Source organism: Periplaneta americana, chromosome 17 (genome assembly GCF_040183065.1).
Source record: "Periplaneta americana isolate PAMFEO1 chromosome 17, P.americana_PAMFEO1_priV1, whole genome shotgun sequence".
Classification (NCBI taxonomy): Eukaryota; Metazoa; Arthropoda; class Insecta; order Blattodea; family Blattidae; genus Periplaneta; species Periplaneta americana.
The window spans coordinates 73,359,166-73,386,484 of record NC_091133.1 but is presented as its reverse complement, the minus strand read 5'-3'; the positions used below and the strand labels follow the sequence as shown (position 1 = coordinate 73,386,484).

Below are 27,319 nucleotides of genomic sequence, written 5' to 3'. Positions count from 1 at the left end.
TTACTTACATAGATTTCTTGCTTTCATTATCCCTAATTTCCCAATTTGTCTGCTGAATAACAAGTCTGCAAGTACTAAATATAGCTTGATTTCATTTGTCAGATGTTACAATAACTTGATTATTTTTTTATGATTCTAGTAATGGTGAAGTGGACAGACGGCATTCCAAGACTCGACTTGTAGAAAAATCAAGTCAACATCGTAATAAAATACGTGATTCTTCACCATCAGTGAATCATAGTACACGATCAAAACCACAAACAAGCAGTAGTGGATCTCATGACCGAAATTCAAAGAGCAATAACCGTGATGGAAATATGAATAAAATTGTTGATAGTAAGAAAGACAAAAATGAATCAAGAAGTAAAAAATATGTTGAAAGTGAAGATGAATCAAAAAAAGAAAAGAAAGAAAAAGAGAAGGAAAGAATATGTAAAGATAAACGCAAAGAGAAAGAAAAAAGGGAGAAAGAAAAAGAAAGAGAAGGGAGAAAAAGGAAAGAAAGTTTGGAAACAACACAACGTCGAAGCATTTCTTCTGATGGTAGAGCAAGCCATTCACGATCCTCATCCCCAAAGAAGTCCACAAGTAAGACTGCTGCACAAGATTCTCACAAGAAAAGACATTCGTCTCATTCTCCAAAAAGCAAGCGAAGTGCACGTCAGAGATCTGCATCACCTTCCACTAGGAATCGTAGGTCTAGTCCTCAGAGTACCAGTCGTACCCGCTCACCATCTACAAGAAGAGTCAAGGGAGTGTCAGATATAAAACCATCGCGTGTTTCAGCCTCTCCTAAGAGCCGTCGTAGAAAGTCCAGAAGTAATTCAAGATCCCCATCAGTCCACAATCATAGATCCAGCAATAAGCAGTCTTCTAGAAATAGGAGAGAAGAACGACAAAAATCAAAAAGTGAGAGCAGATCCCCTTCAGTTGTAAATATAAGAGAAAGAAAGAGTGCTTCACGTTTATCACAATCACCTAAACCTAAACGGTCACGTCACCGATCTACAAGTCATACTCGATCACCATCTGTCAAGAACCACAGATCAAAGAGAAATCGTGATGCAAGGAACAATACAGTAAGATCATCCACTTCTCCTAAAAGAAAGCGATCAAGATATTCTACTTCTCCCAGACAAGCAAGAAAACCGCAATCGAAGAGCAGGAGTAGGTCTCCTGTTAGCAATCATCGTTCAGTAAAGAATTCCAGGTCTGCATCTCCAAAATCAACAAGACGACATTCTAGAAGCCATAGTCATTCACGTAGCAGAACAGAGAAGAAGAGGGTGTCACGTTCTCCTGCATTTAACCGTCGTCATGAACAAAGAATTAAAAGCAGGAGTAAGTCACCACCTAGAAGTCACAAACCGAACAGGAAAGCATCTCCTTCACCTAAACATGGACGTGCACAGTCTAATCGGAAGAAAAGGGCAAAATCGCCTACTCCAGTTAGCAGACATAGAGAAAGTGAACGTAAAAGGGGACACAAAAGTAGGAGTGGTAGTAGCAGCAGTGCAAATTCGAGTTTAAGCTATTCTCCAATTGAAAGAAACCCCGAAAGATACAGAGATATCTTGGACTCCAAGCCTTCAAGCAGTAAAAGCAGCAATGTCGGAAAGCCTAGTGACAAGCCATCAAAGAAAAAGGCTTCACAAAGCAAATCCTCCAGATCACGATCCCGCTCAGAATCAAGAAATCGACGTCCAGCACCTGCAGTGATACCTAGAGTTAGATTGCGTTCATCTAGTGGTGAAGAAGAAGAAGAGGAAGAAGAGAAAGACGTCAAAGAAAAAGAGAAAGAAGATGAGAAGGAAATCCAAACTCTGAAATTACTTAAATCTGGTCTTGCAGAAAAGGCCAAGGAAACACTAGAAAAGAAATTATCTAAAGTGCCGCCAGATGTCCAAAGCCAGGAGAAACCTGCCAGCAAGGACGATAAGCCGAAATGCGTAACTGTGAAAGAAGAAAAAGTAGCAAAGCCTGTTTCAGTTGCATCAAATGGAACATCAATATCGGACATTGCACTTCCCGAAAAAGAGCCCAAGAACAAGGTCAGTGAGAAACCAGCACCAGAGAAGCAAACTGTGACTGTTGAAATGCCTCCAAGTCCTCCCCCTTCCCACCTTCCACTTCCTCCAAAGAGTCCTGATCATCCCCCACCTTTACAACCTTCAGCAATTCCCAAACCGCCAGGGTCACCACCCATTAAAAGAAACCCTGAATCTGAGAAAGACAGTGGTGATGGTGCATCGGAGACGACAAAGAAAGATACAGCTCCTGTGGAACCTAGTAGGATAAATCAGAAGAAACCTCATTCCCCAGGCCTTGAAGCACTGCGACGAAGACGACAGTCCAACTCAAGTAGCAGATCAAGGTCCAGGTCAAGATCAAGATCAGAGTCACGTGGTCGAAGCAAGTCATCACCCAAGTCACGCAAGTCGCGCAGTTCTTCACAGTCGTCTTACAGTCGTAGGTAGGCATTCCAGATTATATCACATCAGTGCATGATGCTAGAAGTTTGGGGCTTGTATCACAGGAACAAAACCCAACAATATCTAAAAGACAATGCCAGGAAACCATTAAACTATCAATGGTTTCATTTAACTAGGAATACTAATGTGATGGTTTCCTTGCCTTTCACATCGCAGTTTCACTGCCATTAAAGTCAATGCGACCATGCCAGTAAATATTTAGTCACAATCCAGATTGATAGCTTGCAACTACCACAATATGTTATGCTGAAAGTTCTGCTTCTACTATCAGAAAAAGAGATTTTTCCGCCTTTTCTGCTGTTGCGATTGTGTCTTCATCTGCCAACTTGATCTTCATCTGTTACCCTAAATAGAGTTTTTAACGAGTTGTTACCCCTCTCCCTGCTCTTTTCTCACTTGACCTCGAGACTTGCTAAGGTAAAATTCTGAGAGGATTATTGCACTTTTTTTAATCTTGATCATTACTGATGACGTAATGGTTACTTTATATCTCTTTGTATCTTAGGTTACGTACATACTGGATGCAATATGCAATGTAGGCAGTGATGCGTGACAGAATAAACAATATGAATCAATTTATGCTGTGTACCTACTGCAAACTGTGATCTCTGTTACAATTTTGCTGATTTCAGTGACAAACTGCAATAATGTCATTATTAAAATTCTGAAGAAAGCTATTTTTAAGCATAGGTAAAGTAAAAGAAAAAAACCTTCAAACTTTTTATTCAGTTAATTGAATAAAATATTGTTTGATTCATGGCTTTAATAATAGACAAACTAGATATTATGAGTTTTATAATTTGCGTAGTAAATTTTCACTTATTTTATGATAATTCTGTATATCAAATGAGCAGGAAACATTTCATTTCTTGCTTAACAAATTAAAGAGAGGCTATCAAAAATAGAATGATGTTTCAGAATTGATTGCCTTCTGAGCACACTTACATTCTTGTGCTAGGGGTCACTCATGTTTCAACACTGCTTGCTGCTATGAACTGTACAATGTTATCCCATCAGTTGAAATGTTTGGTAGAGAAAGCAGTCACATTACGTTATGGTGAGTGATAAATCATGTGCATTATGTACACTCCCAAAAGATAACATTTGTTGCTTTTCCAGTGCTGCTCATCAATCACGTCTGGTATGTATGTGGACTCATGTGATGTTAGTGTAATAGATTATTTGGGCGAGAAAGTCCAATGCACAGTTTGCTCCAGAAAAGTGAATCTGATTCATCAAATGATTAATGTCATTAACAGAATTCTTTAAACAATCTTTGTATCATCAGTCTGCAGTTCTTAGTTTCAGGATGTAAAAGCTGCATTGGCTAACCTTGGATGATACCTTGTAATGTCTTAAAAGTATAAACAAATTGAAAATTCCTCCATTCGTCATTGTCCCAATTTATCATACTATCAACAGGTGTAATGATTTCCGTCTCATGGGCATTCAGCTTAGGAGTGAATGCTGCAAGACTAGCAGAATATGGAGATAGCAATCAAGATCCAAAGTTTTAATAAACAGTTGCTTTTCATCTCTCTGTATAAGCTGTGGTCTCATGGGTACTACTCTTCTGATGCCTGTAAATTTCCTAGTTAATCTTTCAGACACATTTCTGATAAAATAATATTATCCGCAGTAAGCAAGGAAATAATGCGATGGGAACCTGAAGGAAAGGAAAACCAACTGAGAAATAGATGGAAGGGATGAAACAGTGTATGGGGCTGAAAGGATTACAAGATGTAAATGCGTTGGGTAGTGGACAGTTGAGGAAAAAAATTAAATGAACAATTACTCTTGTAGTAGTTATCATTGGTCAATTTCTGCCATTTTTTTAACATACGAGGAAGTAAGCAATGTACATAACTGATTATTATGCTAATAAAAGGGTGCAAGAAGTAGAATTTTAATTTCCTTTTATTAGAAATTGAAGCATGATATGAAAATGTTTTATTTTTTCCTGTTACTAGCAAGTCTTCAGACACTGACAAATGTCCTTTCTCCAATTTTATTAATAGCCATTGAGAATGAACGACTTACCGAATTTTTGTTTTGTACATACTACTATCTTATTGCTGTATGATAGGTTATTATGTAATCCAAATAAAATATTGATGTTAACTTCAAAATCTGAGTCTGCTTACTGGAAGTGTCAGATGTTTATTGATTGGTATTTGTTATGCTTTATAAAAAGAGTGACATTTCTTTGTTACTAATATACTCAAATAGATCACATAAAGGTTAACACCATTTTGTTATGAAAATGCTGGTTTGTTTCTAATGCCTTCATATCATCTTCAGGAACTTCCTGGACTGCTATCTGGCAGTATGAAATTCCATTTTGAAGGCTCCAGTAAATAAACAGACATAATGAACGTTTCTCCATGTTTAACGAAGTCACGTTAATAAACTTGTTTCTAGCTAGTGGTGTTGAGGAAAAAAAGTTTCATTTTTCCTCTCCTTTTCAAACATGGACTAGTCTTCCTTGCCCTTACGCAGATGAGTGAACTGCACAATATGAAACTGACATTTCAGAGCTTTCATTTATTACCTCACATGTGTTTTATTGAATGTGTATATGGTTTTCAACAACAGTTATTGATAAATAATTATTCTTTTATATGAAATCTTATAGATTTGGTCCAATAATTTGTGAAATTTTGATTGTGTGAAACATTTCAGTGTCAAATTTGTGTTTAAAAAAGGTCTTTTCATTGACACATCATATGTACCAACGAATTTCCTTCTCACATATGTATATTTCGTAGAGAAACTGTGGTGTCTGTTTAGCACTATGTTATTATATTTACCTGAAGATGATACAAATAATTAATATCTACACCCAGTGAAATATCTTGTCATGGTTGAAGAGCAGATTTGCTGTCTTTTCTTCTCTAAGACTGACTTTTAGGATAACCTATCTTGTTTTCTACACATTTTTATTAAAACTGTGTTTAATATTTCTCTGAAGAACATAGAATTTGAACTGCAATTATAAAAAACCTTGATTTGAAAATAACCTTATAGACCACAGTATTCTTTCTCTTCTTGCTCTTATTCTTCTCCTTTTTGAAACAATCACAATATTGCTTTGAAATTGAATTGCTATATCAACTAGCAATAGTTGTTTTGAAGAAGAAATTACAATGTTCAAACCCTTTACCGTTACCTGTTTGAAGAAGCAGAAGTGTATAATTTCGAATGAAAACATAATTACTATCCTTCTTGGAATTTCTGACAAGGAAGTTGTGTTTCCAGCCCTTCAAGAAGAGGCAGTGCAAAGAGCTGGTCATCCAGTAGCAGTGGAAGTCGGTCACTTAGCCGATCTGTTTCACGCAGCCTAACACGGAGCAGAACCCATTCAGGGTCACGTTCTGTGTCACGCTCACGATCGCGAAGCAGGTCTCGTAGCCGTTCTGTCAGCTCCAACAGTTCCAGCGGACGTAGCTCTCGCAGTAGAAGCAACAGATCTCGCACTCGTAGCCGATCACGTTCCAGTCACAAGAGCCTGAGTGCAAGTCCTCATACTAGCCATTCATCTCGTTCACGCTCTCCGTCAATACCCAGACGCAGGGGATCACCTAGCTTTCTTGATAGGAGACGCATTACCAGGTGAGGTTGCCCCCATTTGCAGTTATATACTATCATTTATGTTTTGCAGAATGAGTTGTATAATAAAATAACAAATTTTGTTGTGAAATATATATTATGTATTATGTATTGATATAATCAGTTAAAACTACTTTCTGGATTGTGACTCCTTTCCCATGTACTTCAAATAAGATTGTATTATTCCTTATAAATATGAAGTTTTCTCATATACATATATATTAGTTCTAGGTACGAGGCTCTTTATGGCCTAACTTAATTTTAAATGTATTTAGTAAACATTGAATTAGAAATACAATAATTAAAGAAAACTTTAATTCTTATATGTTTCTGTTTCTTTGTGATAACACATTGTAATATAAATGTGCTTTAGGGACAATCGGGACGTGTAAGTATTCTGTTTATAGTGCTCTGTTAGACAATTGCAAGTTTAGACTGAAATGTATCTTTACATTATCATGAAGTACTACTGTTCACAACTAAATATGATGGCATTTGTTGAAGTGGTTTCACTAATTCAGAGTATAGAGATATATTATTTGGTAAACTTTGTCTTTAATTTACTTGGTTCAAGATGCAAGTCATGATTGTAATTTGTATACTGTTGTTCATACAAATTATGTGGAAGTTATTGGTGAAATACTCAAGATCTGTCAGACATGGTTGATGTAAAGATTTGAATTTTCTCTCTGTTTTCCACAGTTCATAAGCAGAACGTAGAATGTTTTATTTTCACTGGCAGGGTTGAGGCCATAAGGCCTTCTCTTCCAATCAGTCACCTTAATCAATATGGAAATTTTCCATTTGTTGTCTGTCTTCTATGCTGGCCTAAAATTTCGAAATTTTAATTGAGAATACTTATCAGGATTTCTTTTATTTTACAGAGATTTCTTTTCATTTTTGTATTTAGTTAATATTTTGTTCTCATTTTAATTCTCAACACTGTTTCTCTTTCAGTTGACAACAGACGGTAATGTTATATTTTATATTTTGTAGGTTACCTGTATGAAATTGTATTGGCTACAGTTATTTACATATGTTGAATTCGATTTGTTTATAAAATGTTGCTAATGTAACTTCGTTTTGTGTAAGAAGTAATTTATTCTCCATCCTGGATTTAAGGGAAACAAAAAAAAGTCTTCATATATAAAAGAAATAATAAAATGTTAATTTTCAACAATTTAGCTTACAATTTTCTTATTTTATTAAAACTTTAGTTATTTATAAGTGTTCATCTTAACTATGAACGTAAGCTAGGTACAATATTTTAATTCTCCAACTTTGCCATATATTGCGAAAAGAATGAAAATACATACTTCGGTTGTTTGATACATATGTTACAACTGGTAATCTTTACAAGCAGTCAGATAATTGTTGCTAAATTCCTTATCATCATAGAAACAATATTGCGTTTCTCTTTTATCTTACTTCAACAGTTTGGTCCTAACGAAATATTTCACAATATAATTTACTTATTCTAATTTTGCAGGTACGTGGTGTAAGGCGTTGGAATTTTTTTTTTATTACATTTTCAGCACTGTTCTGATTTCATCAAATTTAAAATAGGGTAGGTCCCTGAATAAATACATTGACCAATGAACATTTTCAGTCATTTTTAAAGTGAATACATAGTCTTCCAGCCGAGGTATGAGAAAAAATCATGGAACAGTTTCATTTATTATTCTGAAATATTGTTGATTTCTTTCTGTACCTAACTATACCCGACAGAAAGACTATGTGAAGGGGTTTTTCATAATTTATATTTCATATAATTGCGCAAAAATTTGTTTATTAAAAAGACACTTTCTTTGGAAATAATAGTATACTGTATTCAAGCAAATTTATTTTCTTGTAAGGATTGAATTCGAAATAAATTTAGTGTTTGTTCAAAAGTTACAATGAAGTGTTAAATTTGATTCTTGTGTATGTGACTCATTGTGGTTTACTTATACTGTATATGTAAATGGTTGTACTTCGGATATTTCAATCTTTCATATTCTTGAGTTTTTAGTAGTTACTTTCCAAATATGAAACCAATGTAGACAAACCAAATTTATTGGCCTAACGAAAAATGTAATAGTTCACAACACAAAATGGGGGGGAAATTGATTTTAAAATATAACCTACAATTTAAACATTTAATAAAAAAAATGAGTTACTTATCTTTCTTTTGCCTTTAATTTTTCCTTGTGAGGAATAAAGTTAGCTATGGCTCCTCTTTTCTGTGACTACTTGAGAATTTTTATTACAGAATATTTGTAATACGCACTATCTACATTCAATCTTCAACCCTAACTTTGTAACTACTAATTTTTCTTTCTTCATACTTTACGAATCTATATATGAATAAATTTTAATAATTATTTCATTAATTAATAATTTATAAAAGCATAAAAATATTTTACACAAAGGACTTGAAAACAAATTTGAAATATATATATACTTTTTTATCTGATGCAGCTTATAACTTGACCAATGGCCATTCTCTTAAAATATACAATACATACAATGTGAACACGAATGAAAGTTTGAAATAATAATAAAAAAAAAGTATTAGGAAGAGAGTTTTGCACATACTTCCCAATATCGGTCATAGATGGTCATAGATGTTGTGGAACAGGGTGCAGGGCAGTGTTGAAGATGAGAACTATCCACATCTTGCATATTGCAGAGAGGACTGTCCAGAATTCCAATTCTGTGTAAATGAGAGACAAGAAGTCGTGGCCTGTAGCCATTCGGAAATGTGCAACTGCTGTGCATCTTGGATTCGTTGGAGTGTCGTCAGCAATGTTCTTCCATGATTTGTTGTTTGTGCATTCTGCTAGTTTATGAAATTGCTGCTTGACCCTGTTTTTGATAGTTGTGGCTGTGGAGTGGTACAAAGCATTTTCTGTTGGCTGTTTGATGCTCCTTTCTTTGCTAACTGATCTGCAATTTCATTGCCAGTAGTACCACAGTGTGCGGGGATCCATTGAACTATTGTTTTCTGTCGTTGGTTAAGTAATTTGAGGAGATTTCTACATTCCCTGATTTCTTTGGAGATAGCTGTTTTGGGTGAAGTGATAGCTTGTATTGCAGTTTTTGAGTCTGTCAGAATTACTATACTGTCTGTTATATGTGGTCGATGTGATAGTTGTTTTACAGTAGTAAGTACTGCTGTTACTTCCCCATCAAAGGTTGTTTTGTGTTGACCTAATGATATATAGTATGAAAACAGCAATAGACACTAGCTCCTGCACTTTTTCAATCAATTTGGAACCATCAGTATACATGTGTAACCATGAAGAAGAAGAAGACTATTGTGTGTGTATAGTTTCTAAGGTTAGCAATCTAACTTGTTTTGTTGTAGTCCTAATAGATCCAGATGATATTTAATGTTGTGAGCATCTAATAGATTATCTGGTATGCATATTTTTTCTGGTTGTGGATGTAGTTGAAATGTATTTTTGAGTTGCAGTGTTTTCTGGATGAAGCTTTCCTGTGTTTTAAGTTTTCTTGGTTGATTTTTGTAGGTGTGCCAGTAGATATCATTCGACAGACGAATCATTTTCTTATAATGTTTCATGGCTGCTATTTGTATCTCTGTTATAAGGTTTGTGTTGTTGGTTAAGAGTAGCATGGAGTCAATAGGCGTTGATTTGGTTAATCCTGTTATTAATCGAAGTGTTTGATTTTGTACTTTTTGAAGTTCGTATAGATGTTTGGTATTTGCTATTATTAGGGTTTCACAGCAGTACAGCATTGTTGACTTGATGTATAGACACAGAAATAAAATTTGGGCCATCCGAATTTTCCAGGTTCCAGTTATAACATACTGCACATGCTCATTAAGCCACCTGAATTTTGTTTCTGGGTCATACATTTTGTATGTTGTATTTAATCTTGTTGCACATACCCATTTGCTTCTTGCAAGTTTTTTGAGGAAGGATAGGCGACTGTTGATTTTGAGGTGATATTTGCAGTGCAGTGATAGACTTACCTCCCTGCAGTGCATCATGGGCAATGAAACCATTTTTCTGCAACATAGTCTACCAATACGCAGCCATACAATACAGAATCTGAAATAAATGTCGTGGAAATTATTTTTAAAATGAATTATTTAGTGACACTGCATCATCTATGACTATGAGATTATCTAGCATGGGTGGGATTGGTGATAGTGAAATAATATTTGGCAGATGAGTCTGAGTTTTTGCCATGTAAGTAACCTGATATTTGACTTATAGTTGGAGAAAAGCTAGGGAAAAACCCAAGCCGTATTTGAACCCGTAAGTCCCCACACGTTACTCAAGACTGTGCCAATGGCGTTTGTGCAAATTGTTTCATTTTTGAAAGAGATATATAGTGCCTTTTTAAACTCTCTTCATATGTAAATCAATTATTTGAAGACTTCATTAAATTCAAGGGAATGAGACATATGATGTAAAAACTTCTTTCTCCACAGTTCTCATATCTTCAGGTTCTACTTCTTCTTCTTGAAATGTTCTTAATGTTCCCTAATGTGCCCCTCTTGTTGATGCCACGTTCTGCATTTTATTTCTAGCTTTAAATTCTTTATCATTCTACCACATTTTGTTCAGCACCATATAACTGCTTCAATTGGCATAAAAAGTTGGAAGTCATTTTAAGTTTTGGACTTCACAGTGAATACATTATAGTACTTACTGTAATGATTATGTCCAATCATAAAGAAGTTACAGCAATTGCAGCACTTATGATTCATATACATGAGTTAATGGGAAGACTGAAGTCTGAATGCGTACAATCAGTCTAAAGTTTCCCTTAAATTCAGTTTTCGTTTTACATTCTTTATTCTTAATTTTATGATATTATAGAAAATGACTAAAGATTTCCATTTCACAGCCGGAGTGGTGGGAATTCCATGTCAAGATCCCCTTCTTCCAGTAGGTGTGGCAGTGATTCACGATCATCCAAGAGTCCCGACAGGAAACGAGATTCTCATCAGCCCAGGCAAAAAAGTCGGCGTTAAATTGTAGCAATGCTTATGTGACTGGGACTCTTTTAATCAACTAATGGATATTGACTGTTGTGTGTGACTAACTGATCTTTCTAGATTGCGCTGGCTTTTACTAGGGCAAATGTATGTATGAAAGAAGAGAATGACTGAGTGTGATTGAAAGTGGTTTATTTGGTAGTAAATGTATCTTAAAGTATATTGATGAAAAGAGACATACATATCTCTATACATCTTGGTGTCTGTACCTTGATGGAAAATCTTAACTATTCTGTTACATGCTGAGATGCACCAGCATCCTATTATACTTTCAATAATTGAAGTAGCCTTACAGTAGAGTGAGGTAATAAAGCAACTTGTAACAGAAATTCAGTAAATTTTTATTCTCATTTACATATATATTGAAACATCTTGAATGAACTAGTTCTGTCTAGAAATAAGTTTCAGTATATATCCACATAACCGTGGTAATTGAAATGAGACATAAACCAATTTTACAGATGTATATGGATGTAAATAATTTTAAAATAATTTTGAGTTTTATTTGCAGTATTGTACAGAATTTTCAGAATCATATATTGTATTACGTCAGAAACATTTAGTTCTGGTAGGTAGAAAGATTTTGCTGATAATAGCTATCTCAGCATGCAAGTTTGACACCACAGTGCACTGGCTTTCCAGAACTTTCGCATTTTGAAATATTCTGACAAATCCTGGCTAAGATTTTACATCAGGGTATATCTTTTGTGATTAGAGGTAAGTTTTAGGTGATAATTCTCCTTCACCCTACTGCCATTGGGTAGAAATAAACTACTTGATGTTGCGACTATATAATATTATGTAGACATTTAGTAGAGCTATCTTTTGTTTTGTCAGTGTTTGTGAGCATCATAACTTTTACAATGCCTCTGAGGTAATAATGTACAAATTTATTTTTCTCCCATACTGGTAGGATAGAGCCTTCTTTTATTTTCTGTTGAGTGACTGTTCCTCATTTAAGATGCCACTGCACATGAATATTGCATGGAGCTTTCCATTGTAGTTCTTTTTGTTATGTGAGTTGTCCTGTTGTCTTGAGAAACATAATTAGAAAAATGCAAGATTTATTACAAATATTTCCTCTTGAAAACGTCGTGGTTAATTATTACAGAGTTTAAATCTTCCACCTAGTGTTCGTTAGAATGTGAAGTCTCATCATAATTTGAATGTTGTGTCAGGACAGGCATGTGCATGTGAAGGGATCGTGAAACTTCGGAATTTGTAAGCTAACCAAAATGCTGTGTTAATGCAATTCTGAAATCGTGAGATTCCCATTGTAAAATACGTTGATAACATATAATGCAGAAATATACAGTGTTTCATGTCGACATGTTGAAAATGTCCATCAGTTCTAAATTTATAAAAATAACATCTCAATACTATAATGTGTAGAGCTGTTTCCAACTGCACACCAGAATTAAAAATTACTTCACATTTTTATATCCAAATAACAGTAATGCTATAACATTAAAGCACTTCATGTATAAGACTTTTTTTATACATTGTTAATCATGAAAATTAATGTGAAATTAAAGTAGCATTTGGATTTGTAAAATATTTTAATCATACGTTTCTTCTAACCCTACTATGAGTTGATGATTGTAACAAAAATGGATTATATAGCAAAATCCAATTTAGTTTTACAAGTACCCTTTGAATGACAAACATAATTATGACCTTAGTTACTATCAACTAGAATGTTATAAAATAAGATCATCATACACAAGTTTCAATTGCTTTCACACTATTTTGTATAATATTGAAAACTCATATTCAGTTTTCAATCTAAATACATGCATTACTAAAAGACAGTCATCCATCATCAATGGAAGATAACTTCTCACTATCTGTTGTCCTCTACAAGTACCTACCGGTACCTCTAACTTGTTCACTCTGCAGGTGGATACAAAATACATATCTGAGACTGTTCATGATGTACAGTCTTAGAAAAAAATTTTGTTGCACAGATACTTTAAAAGTCCCAGAAAGGAGACAATGCGCATTATCAGACATTCAACTAAACAAAACTAATTTTATTACTTCAACTAGTCGTTCTCTTGTGAACCAGGTTGCTCGTCCTCTGCTCATGCACACTGCCTGCTTTCTGGGACTTATAAAGTATCTGTGCGATAAAACTATTTTCTAAGTCTGTACATTTGTCGTGTATAAATTTCAAAATATATTCTGCAAGAACATAAGTTAACTTTAATGTTTAATAGAAATATCAGACATACAAAATTTATTTTTCATATGATAATGCATACATACTTGAATTCAATATACAAATAATGCTAGTTGAAAATATCTTAACATTTATTCTAAGTTGTGCAACAGAAATTATATTCACGACAGAGTGTGATGTTTTGCTTTTGGCATCTGTATCATGGCTAATAATGTGTGAGGCATTCTGTACAACACTGTATTTCTTGTTAGCCACCGCGGGAATTTTGTTTTGATGTTCCATAATTAATATCATAGAAAAAATCCGTAACTTTAAATGTTATCACTGGCTGTCAACAATTGTATATTCTTTACAAATATTTACTAATTTTGAAAGGGATATATAAAACATTACAAGAGTAGGAATCTGATGTTTCCCTCTCATTCCTGCACATGTCTGTGGCGTTTGATGCTTTTGTAAAATAAGGTGGTGAAGTTAAACATAATACAATATACAGATACATTTATATTTTTCATTCTATGTTTTTCTTATCTGTATTATGCTGATAAGCATGACTTGAATATGTATTGAAAAATGTAATAAAATGCAGTGCAGCACAGTTTGGTTATATTGATTTTAGTTATTTAATTTTATTGCTTTTTTGACAGTTTTCCTTCCTTTGCAAAGTATACCTTAATTCCATTACAAAAAAAAAAATACGCGTCCGTATATTATGAAATACCGTACGTTTCTGAGTTTATCTTTATAGTGTTTTCCAGCAACTGGGATCAAAGTCGATTGAGAAAGAAGGTTTTACACCCTGCATCATGCTTGAAATTGTAGGAATGCCTTGTTATTGATCACGTTCAAGATTCCTTGCACCTTTTATGTTTTGTTTGAGGTAAGTTTTTAAATTTAATTTTTATTTGCACTCTTCATTTATTTATCTATTAATTTTATGTTTCGTAATGCATTGCCTTATAGTAGCATGCATGTTTTGAAATATATGTGATATGCTTTGTTTGAAAGGTGTGTTAGTGTTGTAATGATTTACCTTCCTTATGTATTTAATGGTTTGTTTTGTCAAATACTGACAAACTAAGTAAACACAATTTACATCAAGTGCCCCAACATTGTTGATTTCTGAAAGTTTCGAGAAAAACGAATTTTAAAGTTTAAGCACTTTGTTATGTGTGTATTTAATAGAAATTGACGTAGTGGAATGTCAAGAACGATTATTTCTTATTACTAGCTAGACCACATCCTTTCTATTATAAGATGGCATTATTAACTCAATTTCGATTTTTGATGGACCTTGATCGTTTTTCCCGTGCACTCTTCAAATGTAATAATAAATACATAGTAAAAACTAATCTTAATTTAAAGTTATTTTAAAAACAATGCTTCATTTAAGAATTATGGGTCCATATCTTTGAAATAAAATATTTTAAAACATCACAAAAACCACATAATTTCATCATAAAAATACATGAGTACTTCATTTTTCACCACACAACTCCTGTGTTTTTAAGAATGCCTTATCTGGCATAATTTAAATGTGTGAAAGCTAATGTTTTATACATTTAAGAATTCAATAAATCCATACTAGCACATATCAGAATTTTTTATTGTGTAACATTGAATGGAGCAGCCTCTCTCTACAATAGTGCAATACATTCTGCGTGCTAAATTTAGCATTCGACATGCATTAATAAACAGTTAATTAAATAAGTGAAAAATATATTTGAAAGGTAATGGACTATAAATACAAAAAAAGAGGCGCAAAATTAAAACCATACTTGCAGAATCATAACATATTACACACATGTATGTACAGCACATTATATTAAATATAGCTAGCTACATATGTGTGTAGAATATATTAATTAGGTACTATTTTATTATTTAAGATTGTCATTGCCAGTATTAATAGCTCATGTTCTAAGGAAATGGACGAAATGAATAGTTAGTGTGAGTTATGGGTACTGAGTTTGTTAGGTGTTCTATTATGAAAGTATACCATGAGAGATTTCAGATTTTCATGGAAAACCAGTTAAAAATATAAAATTAAGTATGTAAAATTTAAATGCATAGCAACATAATTATGTTATGAAATATAAATATTACTATTTTACTTTTCGATAATCCCATGGTTATCTTTGTCGTTTATTTATTATATTAAATATGGAGTTTTCAGTGATAAATTTTAATAATAATAATGATTTTATTTTTTTATTTTTCCGTTCATTTATTCATGTATTTATTTACTTAATCTGGCAGAGCTAAGGCCAGCAGGCCTTTTCTGCCCAGAAAGACTAATTGAATACAATACTCTTACGTATTTTAGGTCCATTATTGCTTCTGGTTTACATTCATTAATGATTTAATAGAAGGATGCAAGAATAAATGGAAAGAACACGTAAAACGAGTAGAACCACGTAGCGTACCATATAAAAGCTTCATTACAAACCAGGTGGAAGGAGAAGCATAGAATGCCCAAAAAAATGCTGGTCAAAAAAATATTAAACCGCTCCGAAACCAGAACAGACCTTCAAGCTTAATCCAAGTAGTAAATGATAATGATGATTAATGATTTAACCTCAATTAAACAAAATGATAACTTTATAAACACTTCTAATATAGTGTTAAAACTAATGAATGAATGGTTTAGTGCAAATAAACTAGCACATAATGTTGATAAAAATTGTTTCTGGTAGTAATCAAATTTGTTGTTGTTGTTGTTTTCTAATGCCAGGCATTTGACAATAAAGTCATTTGACCTCTTGCACTCCAATATTTTTCAAAGATATTATCATGGCCAGCCACTGAAGCACAGATTTTGAGGTGTTCCGAATCCATTTCTTGGTTTGAGTTGCACAATGGGCAGTTAGGGGACTGATATATTCCAATTCTATGCAGGTGTTTGGCCAAACAATCATGGCCTGTTGCCAATCTAAATGCAGCTACAGACGATTTGCGTGGTAAATAGGGAATTAACTGTGGATTTTTATGTAGAGAGTTCCATTTTTTCCCTTGAGATTGTGTTATCAAATTTTGTTTGTTGAAATCTAAGTATGTAGATTTAATAAATCTTTTCACAGAGTAATACGTAGATTTAGTAACAGGTCTGTAAGTAGCAGTGCTGCCCTTCTTTGCTAAAGCATCCGCATTCTCGTTTCCCAGGATTCCACAATGGGATGGTATCCATTGGAATACAATTCTTTTATTGAGAATTACACTTTAATCTTTTAATAATCCACCTGTATTATGAAATATCATTACAAATAATTTATCAGCATATCAATAACAACCTCATAAAATTACTTACAAAAACACTCCCAAAAATAATATACACTTACTGAGTGGTATTAATTGAGAGAGCATTTTAGTTATTTCTGCTGTTTGAGATGAAAGTGTGTGTTTAGAGAATATTGATAGAATAGCTGCTTTGGAATCTGACAATATAACTGCATTTTTAAATTTATTGATGTGGCATAGAAGATTCCTGAGACTTCCACTTATTGCAATGATTTCTCCATCAAAACTTGTTGTTCCATACCCAAGAGATCTATAAAGTGAGAAGAGACAGCACGTAACACCTGCACCGGCACCTTGTTCTCTGGAGATCAAGGATCCGTCAGTGTATAAATGAAGCCAATTTTGTGGAGGGTACCTAATATTAATTGTCTCTAAAGACAATTGTTTTAGTATTTCAGTGTTTACTTCTGATTTTAGTATTTCTTCTGTTAAATTTAGATTATATTCTATATTTAATAGAGTTAAAGGGTTTGGTTTAATTTATAGGTTTTCTTTTAAATTCAGGATATTGATTTTCTGTTTTAATTCTTGAACAATGGATATGAAATTTTTTTGAGTTTTCAATCTACAGAGAGGACTGTATGAATGCCAATTGTTTCCTGGTAATCTAATAAGTTTTTCATATTTAATCAGTGCTTTTTCTTCTATTGTCATTTTGATGCTGTTAATATTAGTGAGGAATCTCATAGAATCTATTGGAGTTGTTTTGATTCCACCAGTAATGAGTCTGAGAGCTTGGTTTTGAACATATTCTATTTCGTTTATGAAAGGTGAAGTAATTAAAATTTCTCCACAGTATGTCAGCACTGGCTGTATAAACATTTTGTAGTTTTTTCAGAAATTTATTTCAAATGGTTGCTCCATGTTAACTTACTATCGAAAATAACTCCAAGATAGTTGGATTCGTAAGTCCTAGGAAGGTGTTGGCCATTGTATTGGATATTGAATTCTCTTTCTTTTTTACCAAGTGAAAATATTTGGTAGTTACTTTTGCTTAAATTGAGTGTCATCAAATTTGATATATTCCATTCATGTAGTTGATTTAGAGCTTTAAGAGCAGAATTTTGAATTTTGTCTCTATGTCTGTAAGATCCGGAAGTCCACAAACTATATCATCTGCAAATAGTGCTGTTTTCATGTTTGATTCCTCTAATAGGGAGGGTAAGTCATTTATATAAATATTGAATAAAGTTGTGCTGAGGACAGCGCCCTGAGGTAGATCTCGATGTGTTTGTCTGTAACTAGAAAGTGAGTTATTGAATTTAGTGGCAATGAGTCTTTGACAAATTTAGTACAGGTAATAGTCCTCAGTTTTCCTACAATGTCAGATTAAATGGAATTGATCTGAAGGAATCTGTCATTGAGATCTTCTGTTGACCATGTAAATGTCCTTAAAATGGTATACTTTCATTCTGTAATGAAATCTTAAAATGGCATACTTTCATTATATAATGTAATATGTGTTATATTGTTTGTACTACTCAGATCATTCATAATTTTAATAACAGACAAAAATCAGATCTCCATCTACTCGCTGTCTCAGTATACAAGGTGGATCAAAAGTCGCTTTTCCCAAACACTTTCTTACATTTAATTACAATCAATTTACATTTGGCTACACATTCCTTGCAGATTTTGTTCAAAATTGAGGCCCTGTTTCTTGATACACAATTCACAATGTTTAGACACTGTTTCACATATGGCAGAACATAAATCACGATTTTAATCGATTTTCACGAATGACTGTTCGATCATTTGTCACAACTGATGCAAGTCCTGCAGTTTCTGAGCAAAAACATCATTTTTCAGGATATCCCACAGCAAAAAATCACATGGTGTCAGGTCGCATGATCTGGGTGGCCATTCTGTTGTGCCACGACAGCCAATCTATTCATAGAATTGCTGGTTCAAGAAGTCCCTCACTCCTACACCAAAATGAGGTGGTGCTCCATCCTGTTGTCATATTAACTGCTTTCGGCAAAACAAGAGCTGTTTTCAAGACATGGCATCGGAAAAACAGTTGACACACGAACATGGTTGTCAACCCACCACTTATTACACGAGCTATCCATTTATTCAAGTTATGACATCTGTATGTGTATACAAGTATGAAATCTGAGAACGAATATTGGGGAAAGTGACTTTTGACACACTTCGTATATCATTTATTTTCAATAAATTGTTTGCTCAGGCATCTTGGGTTGCCAAAAACACAGAATAATATATACAAGAATAATAATTGATTACAGTAAGTAACTGAGGCAAATTTATGTGAACATAGAACACGAATTTTGGAAATCATATAATTATACATATATAAAAGTATTAACAGTTAATTGTGGGATGGTACCCCGCTCCAATCATTAAACCACGCACTTCCTAGGCACCTTCTCTCTGATATTTTTCTCGAAAATATGGAATAGTGGGTTCACAAATTTGGTATTTTTCTTTGTTAATCTCATATTGTTGGGTCTGACTCGTCTCAAATCTAACAGTTGGGTCCAGTATAAAGCTTTTACTTTTAGTCTTGTCTAGAGACACGATGTCCACTCTTCTAAAATTTATAGTCTTCAAAGCACTGCCTAATTATCTTAAAGCTTCGAAGGGCCAAGAGAAAAAAAGTTTAGAATAGAATTAAGGAAATTGTTCCATATTCATACTTCCTACTGAACTGATAAGCTGTTTATGCTTTAAAATTTCATTAAATTACTTACTATGTATTTTATATTTTTGCATAAACTTTTACATATTATTCCATATCTCAGAGCTACAATGCTCACTCAATATAGTGACTTAAATGAAGTGAACATTTATTTTTATTATTACTTTAAGTACATTAGTTTGAATATAAGTGAATTGCAAGAGCCAATTTATAAAAATTAGTCTTATGATGGTGACAGCTTTCTTATTATATGGTTTATGCATTTCGAAACAAGTCAGTACCTTTGTCATGTTGGGAATAATATTACCATTTACAGCTTATTTTCTTGAAATATTATTCGAAGACGTCTAAATGAAATCATTTAATATGTACCCAAATAAGAAAACAAATGCCAGGAGACAACAGCATTATCAGTGAATGCCTAAAGATAGAAGCAGAAGGAATCATTCCTCACATAATCACACAGTTCATTCTCATCCTCCAGTCGGATGATATGCCTAAAAAATGGAGAACCAGTACCATTATCTTGCTGCACAAGAAAGGAGCCAGGGGTAACATCAATAATTGTATGCCCATAAGTTTATTGTCCAGTCTAGAGCTACAAAATGTTCAGCAAGATTATAATGAAGATGATCAAAACTCTAGAGCAAGCAGGTTTCACATGACAGACCATCTTCAAACAATTAACCAAGTACTTGAGAAAGCCAAGGAATTCAGTCTCTTCTCTACATTGCATTTGTCGACTACAGAAAAAGCATTCAGTTCAGCGGGTCAAAGAAGAGCACTGAATACATTAAGTAACCAAGGCATTGAAGGAAAATATAATAGAATGCTAGATACAATATACATAAATTTGCAAGCCAAAATCAGACTGAATACAGATGAAGAAAAATTTCCACTAGATAAAGGAATCAGACAAGGAGACCCAGTCTCACCCAAGTTATTTATAAGCTTGAAGATCTCTTTCTAAAACTCAAATGGGAAAAGCACAGCATAAACATAAATGATAGAAAACTAATAAGCCTTTGCTTTGAGATTGTCTTGTCTTGTTTGCAAAATCTGCTAACAAGCTGACAAAAAAGCTGGAAGACCTGAACAATATAAGCCAAGAGACTGGACTAGCCATGAACCCGAGCTTCTGACACATATACATACATCACAGACTATGCATATCTTGGACAGACAGTATTCTTTTATAACACATGCACAAGAGAAAGAAAAGGAGAATGGCTGTGGCTTGGAAGGAATTTTGAAGTTGAATTCATTCTGACAAACACTAACAATCCTTTGTAGTTCAGGAGAAATTACTATACACGGCTTTTTGGCCAAATATCATCATGGTGAAAATGTGGCACTGGAAACTAGATTGTAGAGAAAGTCTGGTTCAAATCTTCTTTGTCCATCACAAATTCCACTAACATATGACAGGATTTGACAGGTTGAAAACTCGATGTATTAACCTTTTGACTAATAGTGCGCCAGTTTTAAAAGATAAATGACCAAAAAAGAAGTACCCATTTGAATAAGTTCTGTTCCACATACATTGCATACTTGCAATAAAGGTCTTTATTGGATGCAGCAAAAACTAAATTAAATTTGGAAAACTTAATTGGTGAAAAATGAAGGAAAAATAATACTTTCGCACTTACCGAGCTACATTTCTCAATTGGAAATTTTGTTATTTTTATATTTTATTCTCAATATTTCTGTATATTTATAAAAAAAACTAACATTTTTAAAGGTGTTCCATATGATTTTCTTCAAAACTCATTTGTCTGAGTTTGTGTATCGCTTGTTAAAAAGTGTACTGAATGCAATCCTGCTTACTAGCTTACAAACTTTATTTGAGGTGCTTGAACAGTCTCTCCTTATTTCTCTATCTATTAGTTTACATCCAAGTTTCTTCTTTGCGTGGACAGTCACTGTATGTGTTCTTATTCTGTTGTAGTAATTTGTATTTTCCCCCAAACACCTATATAAACATTGTGAAGGTTACAGTGTAAAAACATTTTAAACTTGCAGCCACTTTTCTAAGAAATAACGGATCTTGGTTGGGGGGGGGGGGGGGGAGAAAACTAAGAAACATGACCATCTCTCGCTATATCAGGATATGCCACTGCCCACACAGTAATTAGTAACAATTTTTTCATAAAGGAATATATTTAATACACGATTAAGGACTTCCCTCTAATCAGCTTTTCTAATAGACACTACATGTTAGTACAGTGGTATTGTAAGAACATCTAAATGAAGAGGTATATGCAGTAGGATTTCTTAGAATTTCTTACGGTAATAATTTATAAAGATAAGCATTATGCTGCCATGGATGATTATAAATTAACTAATGCTATCACGAGAATTTTTACTTATTACTAATTAGAAATTTTTCATTAAATGCATCAGAGCACATCGGACAATAAATATAATTTCTTTTAATCTCTGTATAAATAAAGAAAAATGGAATAGTTCTGAGCTTACTAATATTTTTATTAAAAAATCTTAAGATTGTGATGTCTTTTCGAATATGGGATTCTCAATGTCATAATCTTAACCTAGTGATAAATCAAGAATAATAGAAACTCTTCCTGATCTATACATGATTTTTTTTTTTTTTTTTTTTTCCTCCATCCTATTATCATGTTAAAGAAATTGTAATAGTTACGGATATAGAAATAACATTGAGTACCAGTTCTGATGCAGTTTAATCTTAACTATGTAGCTTAACTTACTAGTCACGGAAAACTAGCCCTCACTCTGTATTATTCTTGTCTCATTAATATTCAGAGTATGAGTGTTGTGTACATGAGCATGTGGAAGTGATTTCCTTTCAGTTCAACAGACGACTTCAGCAGTGATATTCTGTAAGGTGTGGGGATTGATTGCTGCATCTCTAACCTTTCTAATATACTAACAATGCTGCTTTCCAGGATTTGTTATAGGTACTAATATTTAACAGTCATTATTGTTCAATGCATAAGACATTCATTACTAACCACTTTCAGGATTTTACGTTTTCAGGATTGTTATATCTCAGTTATCAGTCAACAGATAAGTGCTAAATTTTATGTCAGAATTGACTATTTACAGTACATGAAATAACATTTAATCCAGAAATTTATATTTTCCTTCTGGTATAGCAAATCTTCTTTGATTGATTGTTTTTGTTTTTCAAAATTAATCTCTATTCCTTTTTCCGTTAACTCATTCTATAAATTAAAAATTTGTGTTAACATTTCGTGTCTGAAAGAGAATGCAGAGTTCACAGCCTTGTCTCGAAAGTTTCAAATATTTTGAACAAATAGAAATCTTTGAAGTACTGCAATGTAGCTTAAGCTGTAGTTACAGAGACGCATTATCAAATGTGTACAAAGTATGACAACTACTGTTGTGTTTGTAAATACAAACTACCTTAATTTAGAATGTGAATGAGTTATTTTTCTCCATAAATTATCTAGTTGAAAGTCAATTATTTCACACTTCGTGATTCTGTCTTACCTCTCTCATTGGACATATTATCTATAAGTTTACATTTTCACTTATCTACCGAAGTTGATATAGCTACCAGCATAATACTAAAGCCTAATAGTCTGCTTTAAGTTTTATTATGAATGTAAAGCTCTTAACTTTTAAACACGCAATGTAGATTGCAAATTATTACTGCAGTACTTTTACATCATATTATAGTGAATACTGTACAGTTCAGTTAAAAATAAAATGTATTATATTTTTTAATTAGTTAATGTAACTATAGTATTTTAAAATTACTTATTTCATATCTTGATATGGAAACTATGGTTTCAGTGCACGCAAGCGTCCGATCCCTTATCATCGGCCGACACCTCCAACTCCATCCTCACTGAGTAGTCGTCGTAGCTGGACCAGTTGCAGTCTATCTCCGAGGAGCAGTTGGTCAGATGCTTCGCGTTCTCCCGCCCATTCAGTTAGTAGAAGTCCATCTCCGTACAGTCGATGAACCTCTTTGTACCTACTTTTAATGAGCAGCCAGATTACTTAGAATAGTCGGTCTCTTATTCCATTTCTAATTAGAATGGATGTCAGTGCAATCAATAAAATTATAAATTACGTAATTTATTTTAAGAGAACTAAATGAAGACAGAAAAGTTATGACTTACGTTCATTATATGCTTCTTTGGTAACAGTTCTATAGTAGGAACAGAATAATTCTGTTTAATAATACTAAGTCTCTGAGACTTATGAGGTGAAGTTCTTGATTCATTATGTCATACGTTAGAATTGCTTTGCTGGTATTTATAACTTCGGATTGTGTATGTCTTGAAGATTATTATGTAATAGAATCTTGAAGTTATACATAGTGCTATTGAAATACCAGCAAAACAGCTTTAAAACATTTTTCAGTATACTGAGGCATTCATCTAAAATGATTAGTTATCTTGCGGACATGTTTTTAAACTATAAATACTTTATGCTCAACGTATTTCATTTTATCTCCTTATCCACCAGGTTGTATTAATTTTCTCATATCTCTTGTGGATAGTCCCTGTTTCCCTTAACATATTCATATGCTGCAAGAATTGGAAGTGATATGATGGTTCAGAGTACGAATTCCGTGAAAGAATAATTTTGACTTACTTATCAAGTAGAAAGCTAAAATTTCTTTGTCATTTCAACAGGGTTAAGTCCATCTTAATAAACCCACTCGTAATACTTTTTTCATTATTTTGCTGGTTGAATGTGTATATTAGAATTGTAGCATATCCATAATTGATGCATTAATTTATTCATTCTACAAAGTCGTATGCATTGATATTATTTATAATGAATACTCGGATATAATTTTATATGCAGTGATCTGAAGTAGCTAATTTATTTTATTTAATTATTTGTATATCTTTGAGTAAATGGAAGAGTAAAGAATCAGATGGGAATTAATGAAGCAGCAACTAGTGAGAGGTATACGAATGATGTTAAATCTAGTATAATCATGTTAGTTAATTTAAATTTTATATGCTAATATATGGAGTTGTCGAATAACATCGCTGGCAGTTACCTGAAATTGTGTTTAAAAGCTCGGTTTTTATCGTACCAGTAACAAATATTCATTTCTTTATTTGGGTGGTAAATCTGCTCCCTCTCTATTTCTTGTAATTCTCTTATGAAGAAGAAAGAGGCAACTTCGTAATTAACAATTTCAGAGATAATTCATTTTATAAAATGTAAATCAAATTGTGTAATATGGGTTCGTGATCACTGATAATAATTTGGAGTAATGGAATTCTGCCACAGGGAATATCTCTGTATAATATTGTTTAAGATTCATTTTACTAAATAAAATTATAACATGCAGGATGAATATTTACAAATGCCAGCATTAAATTCTAGTTTTTATTGTGCTTATTTTTCATAAAGTTCTTTCTGAATGGCTAGCAATGTTAAGCCTCCATTCTGTTCCACTATCTCCCATTTGATCTCTTTTTTTAATAGCATGGGGCAAAGAGTGTGAGTGCTGTATAGAGAATGTTCAGGAATAAATGAATGGGTGAGGTACTTTACTGAAGAGGACTTAAGTACGACTGTTTCAGTATTATACTGAGATGGCATTAATTTTATGGTAGAGCCATACAAATCCCGAATTAAATTGATGGAAAAATGGAAATAATGAAATGACGTACCAATATAGATTATTTCACGTTATATTTAATTTATGTATATGCAAAATTGGCAGTTTCATTTTTATCAATACCAAGCTAAATTTTGAATATAATGAATTAATGATTGATGGTCAAATTTACCATATCACATTGCTTCAGTCCCTCACAAGAACCCAATGTTATGAAGGAAAATATAGCAGATTGTGTATATAGTCAAACGTGTAACTCGAGATAGGGGTCCGATATCTAAATGCATTCAGTTATTTTTATAGCTCTAGTCATTGAAGTTCTCGAAGAAACTTGATCTCATACTAATCTTATTTCAATACTTTCAAAAAAAAAAAAAAAAAAGACAAACATTCTAGTCTTTAATTGAAATATTTGTACCTTTTGTTTAAGTACTGTCATTTTTAGTTGTTTACTTGTATTAAATACAATCTTTTCTTTGTGTGTTTTTATTCGAAAGTCAAACGACCAAGAAATCTAATAAGCATACATGTTTATCTTTTTCATACGCTGTTGTGGCAGTTTGAAGTATTACATTCTAATATGGGACTGTGTAATATTTTTTGTTACTTAGTATACATTTATTTTATTTATTTTATATATTTATTAGGAAATGTATATTATTCTCATATTTCTAGTCATTAAGATGTAAAGTTCATCTAAAAAACTAGAAAATGTTTAATAGTGATATTAAATTGCAGGGGTGATTTATTCCTCTGCATGACAATACTCATATATCCTAATAGTTATGCAGTATGGGTTAACTGTTGAAAGCCAGCAGTTCACTCGTTCCATTAAGTCACACCATTGAATGCAAAAGAGATACTGTTTTGAAAACAGGGCCACAATAAAACTGTGGCACTGGTTTCCAGTATTTACTATATATATTTTTTTGTTATAGTATGAAAGAAAATGACACCTCCGCACCCCATTTTAAATATCCCAAATGTTTATAAATTCTACAGAGCAACAGATATTGTTTATTTACAGAACCTCAGTACAATGTTTTTGATGTGATCTTTATTTCAATAGTTTTTGCTTCACATTCCTGTTCTTAACCTTCGCTATAGATTTTGCTCAATTCACCAAAATTCGGGATGGCAAAACTTTAGACTAGATAGAAATTATGTGCTAGGAAATTTAATACAATTCTTAAGTTTTCTACAACTCAAGTGATTGTGGAAAATAAAAACAAAAATTGGTCTCGTATGCTAATTCTAGGAATAAATGATTTATAAAGAAAATTAAATTATCTTAGTTTACACGAATATGTATAATCTAAATTAAATTTATCTTATAAGTTAATATCAATTTTTGCACATTATAATCATACAATATGTTGTCAAATTTACCAGAAATATATTTTGCTCCATTAATGAATGTCATATTTTGAAAAGTTTTACCATTCCCAGTTTATCCTCTGTATTGCAGAAATTACTTTTATTTGGACTAGAAAATTATATATCTTTGTACCTTCAAGCTCTGTGGATTCACCACTTAAAATGGATACTATGTACCCTTGTCTTGTTGTTGAGATAGTATTTTATAAATTTAGTAGTGTTAAAAATTATTTTGTTGTCATTTGTAACAACATTTTAGAGATCTTAAAAACCCCAGAAAAAAACTACTGTGCCACTGGACTTGTTTGGTTTATTTTTTTAATTATTTATTTAGTTATTTATGTTGCAGTAAAATATGTCACACTGCTATGTATGATTATTGATCATAAAAATGTTAATATTGTGTCTTATATTTTGTTCTGTAATTATTACTTCAAAAGTATTCTCCTTTTCTCGTGATACCCTTTTCCATGTTTCCATCTAAGTGCTTAATATCATGTCTGTATATAAGAAAAATTCAGAGAGTTAGAAGCAGCATATCTACAACAATATTGCAATATTTCGTTATAGTGTCCATAAGAGGTCAGGACTAGCATCGTAACATTTTCGGTGCCCTGAGCAAAATTTGTTATGGTGTGCTCTTAAGAAGTTTTCGGTTTATTCATTATCATGTGCGTAAAACTTAACACTTTAAGCCCAGTGGTAGTATTAGTATGCCTACATCCTGCTCTCATGTTCAAATTTGCTATTTTTTTTTATCGAGAAAACCAACTGTAATATCGATGTGAATTCTTATTTTATCTAATATTCATGGTAAAAATAGATGTACCTATGTCAAATGTCGCCACCTCACGAAAATTTTTGTAGTTGTGGCATTTAAAAGCGCTGACACAGGGGTATACTGTTTTTTTTTTTTATCAGGGCTTAAAGTTTTAAGTCTGTAGCTTATATCTAGAGCAATCGTTCTCACATTTTATAGTATAACATTTATGTCATGTAATTAAGAAAATAATTTAATATTTAAGAATTATATAATAATCCGTGGTGCTACAGCCCGTGAAGGGCCTAGACCGACCAGCTGCCGAAG

General features: G+C 32.9%; 1 protein-coding gene across 1 annotated transcript in view; it reads left to right on the top strand.

Moving 5' to 3' along the window:
* The window catches only part of LOC138692749 (serine/arginine repetitive matrix protein 2-like), a 138,760-nt gene extending 113,517 nt beyond the window's left edge, over nucleotides 1–25,243 (top strand). Inside the window, exons 12-14 of the mRNA XM_069815942.1 lie at nucleotides 140–2,473; nucleotides 5,751–6,104; nucleotides 23,058–25,243. Of these exons, the coding sequence (XP_069672043.1) occupies nucleotides 140–2,473; nucleotides 5,751–6,104; nucleotides 23,058–23,229 (2,860 nt within the window). The 3' untranslated portion in view covers nucleotides 23,230–25,243. The remainder of the gene's footprint in view (nucleotides 1–139; nucleotides 2,474–5,750; nucleotides 6,105–23,057) is intronic.
* Nucleotides 25,244–27,319: the final 2,076 nt, after the last annotated feature.